The following is an 11,016-nucleotide window of genomic DNA, read 5'->3' on the forward strand; positions in this document are numbered from 1 at the left end:
AAGGGGAGGTGTTTAATATAGTCAAATTTATTCCACATTCAGCATTTATTAAAAAAAATCTTTTTCTTTTCCACGTTTTGCCCGTGTTACTCACTTTGAGTCGAACGTTTATTTCATGAGACACTTTTTTGAAAGGTGCCACACAAACAAAGTACATTATGAAATGTGAAGTTGCTACATCACTGTCAGGGGTATTTGGTGTGAGCAAGAGTGTGTGTATGACTCAGCCCATTTAAAGATAAGGCAGAGGGCGGAGGAGGTGATTTTGTGTGTGTGTGTCTGTGTGTGTGAGAGAGAGTGTGTTTATGGGAAAAAAAAAACAGGCAGGTATTCACAGGTCTCTGCTTTCTTCCTCTTCGCTCCCTCCTATTGTTGCAGATTCCCTCACTGAAAGAGGAACTTCAGATTCTTTTTCAAAGGACCTTTACACACACACTAACACACACACCTGGACGAACTCACAGCAAAAATTTAACCTCCACCGCCTTCATTTGGAGACGCCAGCTCTGCGTTCTTCACTTTCGTAAGTGCACGTTTTTCAATTTGTTATTTTGATGTGCTGATTTACTGTATGTCTGCCTGGAAGCGAGTGTTGAACACGATCTCTGTCAGAGGGAAAACCTGAATGACGAGATGCTTGAGAAGTAAGATAACTTTTTACTTCCACCACCACTTATTTATCAGTTAACCCGCCACGCTCTCTAACTCTGGATAATGGTCAGCTTCGTCAGCCGAGACTCACAATAGATTTACAATGTGCTCTTCATTCATATGTTGAGAAGCTAAAATTAGAGCTTTATGTCACAGTTGCTGCAGGCAAATACACATGATTGTATCCCACTTGTTGTGGATCCAGTATGTTAGTGAATGTGTCCTGTCCTGATCTATAGATGCTTGATTTTGTTCAGTGTTTTAGTCTCAGTTGACCCCTACTGTGTCTTTTTAAAAGCATTTATTTTGTCAATAAATTATAATAGTCAGTCTCTTTGTGCCTAATGCGGTTGATTATGAGACAAATAAGTAGGAGAAGGCAAGATGTCTAATCCTTCAAATTGTTTGTCACACTGCTGTCTGCCTGCACTCAGACTATCACGTGCTTTTGCTCATTTGTATGTGGTGATTTAAAAGTAAAATGTTTCGAGGGCCAGAGGCGATACAACAAGCTGCTCACACTTCCATTGTGTATGAGGGCCGTGAAAACTGTAAAAACCACAATCAAGCTGTCCCATTTACACACAATATCTTGTATAACACAAAGAGTGCAATTCTACCATTTCTGTCAGGCACTTGAAGGCAGCACAGTTTTAAAATGCAAGTCACTATAGCCAAAAAATGGTATGAAAGGGTTCGGGTTAGGGCTGACAGAACTTTAGTCAGTAACCCCCAAGGTGGAGCTAAAGGAGGACTGCTACAGCAAATGTATGACTGAGCCAGAGCGCCTCCATTAGTGCTGAGCTACAGAGCGGCAGTTTTTCTCTTTGTCGTGTTTCTTTATTGTTTGTTTGGGTGTGGCTTCCTTCCATTCATCTCTCTCCTGTTCTCCTTCCACTTATCACTCCCTCCCCTGACAGCCCAGTGCATCCTCCCTCCCCTCCACTCCCTCCTCTACGATGTCCGCCCCACCACCTCAGCCGAGAGGCATCGACTACAGCCTGCCCACCTGTGGAGACACTCAGTGCAATAGCCGTGGCACCTGTGTGGTACCTCCTGGTGGCGGCGCCGGTTTGGTGTGCGACTGTGTGCTCGGCTACCGGGGAACCTCCTGCGAGGACACGGTCAACGGGGCGTTAAGTTTGCCGCTGACCCTGAGCGTGCTGGCCGTCATCATCGGCCTGCTGATCGTGGCTTTCATCTTTGCTAAGCTGAGGCAGAAGCAAAAGAAGAGGAAAAGGTACTGAAATAACTGAGCGCTGAAAGCTTTCCCGTTTGTCGTTCTTCAAAGTTAAACCCTGGTTTCTGTTCAAGAGTGGGATGAGAAAAATGACAACCTCATTTTTGCTTTAAAAAACAGATATGGATATAGATTTGGAGTCAGGATGTGGTTAGCCTAGCTTAGCATAATGGCTGGAAACAGAGGGAAACAGTTAGCCGGGCTGTGAAGTAAAAAAAAATGCAACAACCTCTACAGCTCTCAAAGTAACATGACGTGTCCTGTTTGTTCAAAGTTTAACTGAAATACTAAGAAATTGTTATATTCTTTGTATAAGTTTTGATTTATATATTTAGCCAAAATTGTAATTACAAACAAGAAGAATTTCTGATTTATTAATTTTTCTGCAATGGCAGCGCCCTTCAGGTGAGTGCTCTCCTGGGAGAGTGAATTTTTGGTTTCGACTGCCAACTTTAGCAGTAATTTAATTTGGGAAATATCTCTGAGGACAGGCTGCAGAAATAGTTCACAGTATCAGTTCATGTCCACACAGGCAGATAGCAGTCTGTTCAATTCAAATAAATGTGCTCAGTTATCCTCCTTTGAAAATGATGCACAATAGCTGCAGAATCATGAGGAAATGATTTAAACTGACCTTACAGGGGGGAGACCAGTGCTGGAACCATTTCTGGGAGGAGTGAATGTTTGCAGCTTCCTGGGGTCTTGTCTTCACAGTGAAGCTGCCAGATTTGGTACAATCATGCCTGTACAGAGACAGAAGCCTGAATCTGGCTCATCAACCATTTCTGGCAATATATTTCTGTTCTGTACAGGTCAGAAAAAACAAAACAGCATTCAACTGATTCATTGGTGAGCTTTAGAATTGGTGGTTGTTATATTCCAGGCAGGGGCTAGAAAAATTAACAATTTGTGGCACCAAAGCTCTGAAAGTTGTGATGCATTCATGGTGAAACTGTTCCACTCTCTTCCAGTTCCAAAGCTTAAGATATCACCTGTGGAGCAAGGCTAACTCTCCCCTAATCCAGTGTTTATGTTAAACCAAGCCGACTACATCCAGACTCCTGCACTTCTTCTTAATATTGATCCTCTATCTCACCCTCAACAAAAGAAACAAGAAAAGAAGGAGAACAGGATTATAAGCATGCCTGTCACCTTGGCCAAACAGACGAAGAAAAGAGCAACAGAAACTTCTGGCTCACAGAAACCAAAGAATGATTCTGTTGACATTAGTAAACGTGTCATCCCTCGAGAATGGGTTTCATCAAACGTCTCAAAATGATGGACGAGCGACGAAGGCAGCGGATGTTTAGAGTCTGCATGCTGCACGCTGCTATATGCCAACAGCGGTCGCATTGCCACTGCACCAGTTACATCAATGAAAGATGAGAGAATGTTAACAAATGAATTGTGTGTTTTTGTCTGTTGTCAACAGGATGCATCAGGCAGAAAAACTTGGCTACAACATCGTTGTGTAATGTGGATAAACATTATATCTAAGGTAGGCATTCAGCTATCCAGCACATTTATTTCCACGATGCAATTTGCGCAAGAGTGATATTACCTGGGAGTCAAAACTGAGTACAGATGTCTGTCCAAAGTATAGAATGCAAGTGTCAAAATTAATTTCAGTATGAAGTTTTTTGAAGGAAAAATGAGTACATCCAAAATAAAGCACATACTCATTACAAACCACTGGAATTACCTCACTTAAAGGACTTACAGTTTTCATGTAAAGGTATGTTTGTTTTCTCACCAAGATGCGTCATGTGCAATCTTGAGGTGTAACAAACGTGTTGAATTGTATTTCCTTCCTCATTAAAAGTTTGCAAAGCAATTTTTAAAACATTTTAACTCTCAACATTGTTGACGTCCATGTTTGCTTATCCCACTCTTAAAAACATTGCTCCACCACCTACTAGTGGTCAAAATGCCGCATGGTACCTTTAACTCACAGATTGCTGACGCTTTAAATCTGTGTCTAAATGTGGAGCCCAGACAATTTTCTACCACCATAACAGGCACAAAAATACTAAACTAACAAAAAAAAAATGCTCTCTCACTCTCATCCAGGTGAACCATGACACGGCGGTGTGTAGCTTCCATCAGCATTCTTCTGCAGCAAGCTTCCAGCACATGTATGACATTCATATGAAGGGAATCAGATCTACTACTTTTGAGGCTGCTGCCCTGCTTCAGCTGATCCTCCCAGAAGCTCAAGCTGATGAGCTGAGCATCCCCAAACACCTGATTCACTGAGGGCAAATTACACGCACGCATCGCAGCACACTCAAGCTGTTAACTGACAGCAGAATGTTTCCGAGCATTTTATTCAGGTTTATAAGGTTTATGAAGTCTTTACCTGGAGAACACAACAGAGACTTTAATCTGATGCCGTTTGCCAACTCTGCAACTGCATTTAAGGAGTTAAAAAGTTAAGAAATGGCAAATTTCCATAGAAAAATTCTATGTGAAAAACAGTTTTGGGATGAGTTTTTTTTCTCGCTGCCATTATTCCTTATTAGAGCAGTCAAACTGTTGTAGAGTTCCTGTATAGTGCACTGTATCCATCCCCAGGTACAAGTTTTAAACTTCAATGCAATGCAACTGCAATTCACAGATTTTAGTTTGTTTGTTCATTTGCTCTAATATTAATAGTCTTATTTATAGAATTGTAATGAGTTCTTGTGGCTGTCTAGTGAATAAACAGAGACACACATTCTAACCAACAGTCCCAACAGCGGGTGCAAAGATTTTGGTGTTGTGGGCGGAATTTGTGACTGTCCACACACTGAGTTTGTGCAGAAATGAGCAGACTTTTATGGACTAAACGGTCCATTGAAGAGGACTGTTGTTCACAGTTTGAATGCACAGTGAGAAGCGTCAGGATCTGTCTGCACACTGCATTTCCTTCATGTATGCAAAAGCTTGTTTCCATGGATAAGCCGATTGTGTCCCCTACCACTGGCTACATGATGTAACATCATATCCATATCTAACATATCCGTCCTGCATTCATCTGTGTTTCGCCTCTTGTGAGATTCTTGTGTTTGTTTGCTCCCAGCTGAAAATACATCACTGTATGTCCTCTGCTTCCCATACAAATACAAACAAAATGGGTTTTTGATTTGTTATTAAAGGTAAAGTGCAGAAATTGGGATTTGACATGTGGTAGAAAACAATATTTGAGAGTAAGCTTGTAAATGCAGTTGTGTCTCTAGATTTCCTCTCAGTTTACCACATTGTGCACTTTGTTTTATGCTCCTTATGTCTATGTACTTTCAAAGTAGCACAAAGAGTCTCGCCTGTGCAGACGTGTCAAAATCAAAGCTAGACAGCAGCCCTCCTACATGAACTGGTCCTTATCGAGTAATTATGTTAAGCGTAGCCAGTGTTAAGTGCTTTTTTTGTGCTGTATTGTCCGTTTCTATTGTAAATTATTGACTGACTTCTGTTTTATATGCCTTTTTGTAACTAATGATAACCACAAGCATCATCACAATGCAAAATATTTTTTTTATATAATCTTGTCTTCCTCTCTGTTTTTGTGTTGCGTCATTGCACAACAATTCACGCAGTCAGACATGTATCTTATGTATAAACACTGAGTGTGTTCGACACACTGAGAATGTGCATTTTTCTATATAAACAGATTGTAAGTGGCAAACAGCTTGTTTTGTCATTCTTCTCTGTATGAAGTGATGGGTCAGGGTGACGAAAGAACTAATATATGTGTTTGATGAGTTTTTTATTGGAGATAATGACAAAAGAAATACAATGGCTGACTCCCAACTCCTCTACACACACCAGTCCAACGTGGGTCTAATCTGGCACCGACAGTAAAATATACATGCCAATGAAACTTGACAAATGACACATGCGGGAGCATGGAGAGACAAGTCAGTTTATCTCCACATTTGTTCCGCATTTGCAAAGCTGGTTCCGTACAGAACCGACATGAAACAGGATGTAAGAAAAAAAAAAAAAAGCTCACTATCATCATTGTCTAGAGTAAAAAGCGATAGTTGCTGTTGAATAGCATTAACGAAAGCGACTAAAAATAAACACTGCAAGATATTTAAAAAGAATAATCAAGCCAAAAGGCAATGACATCACTCTGGCTCACGTGTTATACTCCATTGAGCCGAACATGTATGATAGGAGAGGAATTTAAAAATGAAGCAGAACAGGATCTGTGAAGGCGTGTGCACACGTTTTAGTTTCAGGTGGTTGGCACCTATCGTTCTCGGCTGGAAAAGTACTTTATTGTCTCCTGATCAGTACACTTCAAAAGCACCTTTTCTCTCAAGACCTGTGATGGTTGTCAGCTGGGAAGGCAACCTGCAACTTTTACTGTAAAAAGTCACACACTGTCCCAGTCAGTCAGTTTGTGCACACTGTTTAAGATGAGCAGATGGATTTAATTCACTTTTTATATTATATGACTACGATACCTTTACTGCACATCTGCTTTTTATACTGTATTTACTGCCTTGTGTGTTCAGCAAACAGATCAGAAGTTTTGTTTCTTTTGGTCAATACCAATACCATTTGGCAGGTTATTGCGAGAATGTTAAAGGTTTTTCTTTTAATTTAAATAAGTTGCAGCTTTTTTAGGATTTTGCATGAGATACAAGGCATGATCGATGATAGCACTGCATTTCAGAACATTTAACTTATGAGTTTGTCACTGCAATACTGTTTGCAGCTATGCTAGCCGCTGGCTTGTCACCAACATTGTCCTATAAGTGAAAAAAATAATGTGTTTCTCACTTTAAAATCATTACTAAGTTGTTCTTGCAAGCTGCTACAAGGGATCAGTGTGCATTAACACAGACAACAGACAGCTGTGTGCGTGTGTGTGTGTGTTTTGCATGCACCAAAACATCCACTGCTGCCTGTTTAACCTCCTTCTGGGATCCAGTGACATGATAGTATCAGCTTCCATGTTTGATAAACTGAACAGAGACTGACCTGCAGTCATGCAGGCTGATGTGCTAACAGTGTTTGTTATGAGAGAAAATGTGTATCTGTTACAACAAGGAACAGGAAGTGTCTGCAATGAGACACCGCCACACTTTGCACCTTTGATTTACAGAAGGAGGAGCATGTTGAAATAAGGGAAAAATACATAACAGGATGTTTTTGGGTTTTTTTTTTACATGTCCTTAATTATTAAAGGGGAGCTGATTACATATATGATGGGTTTAATAGCCATGGGGAGCACAACCTGCCAGTGGTTTGTGTGGAAAATAAGCCTTCAGAGGTATCTCAGCCTGGGCTTACATAGAGATTAAATGATTTGATCATTTTAAGTTTTGAGAATGAACCTGACAAAGAGCACCTTTGTGTGGAAGCAGAGACAGGAGAAGGTTTCTCAGCTACCCATGAGGGTGAGTCTATAAATAAAAACCCATGACTTTTGTCACACCCTGAATGCAGCATCTGTCCTCGCCCCACCTGTTTTGGACGATCATTGTGTGAGTCACTGGAGTCAGTGTGGACATTTTTTAGACAGTAGTGTGAAACACAACACATTTTGAGAACAGCTCAAATGGAGAAGCCAGTAAATATGCTTTTTGTCTTTTTGGGTGTGTTATCATTACTGTGAGAGTGAAAAATGAGTTAAAACAAATATCAGTACCTGGCTTACTGACATTGCTTCTCCTGCACTTACTGCAAACGTCAATATATACTCTGTATAAACTTCTTCATTATCAGCAGAGGGCTAAAACACTGAAAATTAAGTCACAATAATAACCACATCGTAATGAAAAAAACCTGATCTGTTTCAACAGATGTCATAATCACAAACCTACTATTTGCACTATTGTTATTTATGTTAACATTCGCTCATGTCATTACATCTATGCAAACATCTGGTACAATATTACATATTTTTTAGTGTTATATATTTTTCTACTGTATATTAGTACAGGGTACTTATTTATAATCCATATCTCACTTGTGCAATTAATACTGCCACCATAATTGGTTGCTTTATTGTGTACTTTATTGTGTAGCCGATATCTATAACAATCTGTAAGATTTTCCATTTCAGCTGAGTTACTTCTGAACTGTTTCAACACAAGTAACATTATTTCTGCTTGAAGAGCAGCAGCATGAAAGCATAAAAACGAATAACTTTTGCTTTAAAAAATTGCTTCTAACTCAGTTGCCGTTGGCTGTGGTGTTCAGCAGGTCCTGCAGGGAGAACTCAATCAGGTCAATTTAACTACAAAAGACTTTGCAGGAGCTACAGAGGGACATTTGTTCACTACAGTGTCACATTGTCTGAGATGTTAGGCCAGTTTAAAGAGGAGAGGCAATGTTGTCAGACAAGATGCGTAAAGAAACCAACCTCTCAGACCGGTCAGGCTACATTGTCCTCTGGCATTGGCTATACTAATGACTGAGTAGACAGGCTGTATAAAGAAAGAAAAATAACACTGTAAATTGTAGCCTGTTTGAATAGTGTCCATAATGACTTGTGCCCTCTGATTCTTTCTGGCCCAGCAACAGCCATCACACTGAATGGTCACGGCTGATAGAATACATTATTTTGCCTCTCAAAGATGTGAAAATGTTGCACTCTTGCTCCAGAGGCACGATCATAACCTTTCTGCAGCACTATGCACGTGATGTTTTAAGTATTACGCAACAGTCTGTTTCATCAGAGATATTTGATTTGCTCCCTTACTGACTTTTCCTGAAACACAGCCGTACTTCACTCCTGCTTTCCACAATCATGTCAAACTTATGAAAATAACATATAAATGTTTAACCTCACTGAACCATCAGAACCACAGATGTTTCCAGCTGTCAAATCTCTTTTTTCCAATAAAAGCTGAAGTTTTGAACATTGAGTTGCCTCTCTGGCTTGCCTCCACCAATGCAAATACCAAAAAAAGCTCAGTGGAGGAAAGGGACTCGCCATTTGTTAGGAAACACAGTGCACATTTAATAAACAGCACTTGTATCACAGAGCAATTAGAACAACATTGATCACCTCAGGATGCTTTCTTCAACAGGTGGCCTGCTGTCCTACAAGGTCAGCCATAAAGTGCATAAGAATACAGTATTTACATAAAAATTGGGGGGAAAGAAACAGATTTATGCATTAGCCAATAGACACAGAAAAAAGGCTTCCTTAAAGATGACATTTACAAATGGAGTTCAGCATCATTTGCAGATTGTAAAACACAGCCATGGTAAACTTCAACTCATACATTTTTTCTTCAAACCAGAGCAGGTTTTCTCTCCATGTTCCACATTTGCAATAATACAGAACACTTCACTTTCCATAACTGCACTGCCTGAGGCATACACCTACTGTATAATGTTTTATAATGGTGTTAGCATTAATCATAGCCCAGATAAGCCCATAATGAGTCTCATCTGTAGCCACATTCAACACTATTATCACTGCCCAAATGATGAAACAGTGTGATGCTCAGAGGCATTTGAAGTGATTCTGCTTCACCTAAAAGTGAGTTTACAGTGACTTCTTAATATTTCAATTATAATCTGAAATATTCCTGAATGGTTTCCAAATAATTCTGCATCAATAAAACTGTCTTTAAAGTACTTCACTGTATTAGTATTTCCTGTTACTCCTATACTCCCGAGTATTATACATTCTCTAGTTCTACTACAGTGGACCAGATTTGTAATGTTATAAAGTCATTGTGTAATTACCATCCTTCTCCTAGAATATTTTCCACTCTCGGTCATGTCCATCTTCCAGTCGTTTTCCTCTCCTGTGGGTGTTTTGTGCATCTCCACATGTGGCCTCTCATAGGTCGGCATCGTAGGGTCTGCCGCTGTAGGAGGTGTTGACTGACCGGGCTGCGGGGCTCTTGGCCCGGGGGAAGGACACATCGTCATCCAAGGAGTCTTTGGAGTATGGCACGCTGCTGCTGGCGCTGCTCCTGGCCCGGTTCAGGCTCGGCACTTCCACACGTCTCGGCGGCGGCTTGTTGTGGGTGGACCGGCTGCCCATGACTTCCTCAATCCGCCTCTCCCCTCTGTTCTTCCCTCCGCAGCACCTGCAGATCCCGATGAACATGACGAAGCCACCCAGGATTTCGAATATCCCGCCAATGTAGCCCAGGATGATGCAGTAGCCGACGCGCACATCTGTCAGCGGGGACACCGATGTGATCTCTTGGAGGATGTGGGTGTACCAGGCAATGGGTATGATGGTCATGACGCCTGAGAGGAAGATCAACAGCCCTCCTAGGCCGGCTATTGTCCAGTTTGGTTTGTCTTTCCAGCAGCGGACCCCTGGGATTGCCACGGCCAGCCCGCCTAGAGTCACAATCAGGGAGGCCACCATCAAACCCTGGGCCACCACGATGATCTGGTTGCCAAAGTACGTGGTGTCCTGCAGGTTGCACTCTGCCCTGGTGTTGGTGGAGGTGGCCCTGCAGATGTCCCAGATGCCTTGCTGGATGTACTGGTCGGGCGGGGTGTTGGGGATGTTGTTGATGGTCCTCCAGTTTGGGGCCACGGTGGCAGTCAGGTCCAGGATCCATCCGCATGGAGCCATAACCATCCCGAAGATCAGGATTCCCGGGGTGCGCATGGATAATCGGATCCACTCCTCCGTTGATCGCCTCGGCATGATTACTGCTGCTGCTGTCCTGTATGTTCTCACTCCCAAACTCAGTAGTACTTTAGACACGAGAGACCGACTTTTGACAGAACAGCTGCTCTTAAAAACAAGTCAGACTGAAACCTGGCAGAGGGCGGGGCTTTAGCCTTACCTGCCTGCCTCTGAGTCCTCAAATAGGACAGGTGTGGCGCGCCGTGCGCAGCAGGGCAGGGAGCTATTTCATCTTCACCCGCAGCAGCAAAGACGAGCAGAGGGGAGTTTCGATGAGGCTTTTATCATGCAAAGGCTTGTGATAAGCGATAGAGAACGAGAATAGATCGACATTTTTATCTGCGAATAGTCTCTGGAGCGGGTGCGTCTTATCATCTGCTGGCGCAAGTTTCAGCTTCATAAAAGTTCCATATTTATATCCAGTTATTCACACACCCAAACTGTTCTTGTTCCATAAACTTTTAATGTCTGCAATAAAAGGACTGCCTTCATAAAGTTGTATCTTATCTTATCTTAATAC

The 11,016-nt window shown here is 41.8% G+C and overlaps 1 protein-coding gene and 1 long non-coding RNA gene across 2 annotated transcripts; one reads left to right on the forward strand and one right to left on the reverse strand.

Annotated features, from left to right (window-relative positions):
- The first annotated feature begins 309 nt into the window (after nucleotides 1–309).
- Nucleotides 310–5,555, forward strand: LOC121622670. The gene is made up of 4 exons (XR_006007792.1): nucleotides 310–523; nucleotides 1,572–1,891; nucleotides 3,324–3,389; nucleotides 3,962–5,555. It is a non-coding gene; the product is annotated as an uncharacterized LOC121622670 (long non-coding RNA).
- A 3,278-nt stretch (nucleotides 5,556–8,833) lies between these two features.
- Nucleotides 8,834–10,594, reverse strand: LOC121622667 (claudin-23-like). The gene has a single exon (XM_041959540.1). It carries the CDS (start codon nucleotides 10,512–10,514, stop codon nucleotides 9,684–9,686), a length of 831 nt encoding a protein of 276 aa, XP_041815474.1. The 5' UTR covers nucleotides 10,515–10,594; the 3' UTR covers nucleotides 8,834–9,683.
- Nucleotides 10,595–11,016: the final 422 nt, after the last annotated feature.

The sequence above is a fragment of the Chelmon rostratus genome, chromosome 19 (assembly GCF_017976325.1).
Source record: "Chelmon rostratus isolate fCheRos1 chromosome 19, fCheRos1.pri, whole genome shotgun sequence".
NCBI lineage: Eukaryota > Metazoa > Chordata > Actinopteri > Chaetodontiformes > Chaetodontidae > Chelmon > Chelmon rostratus.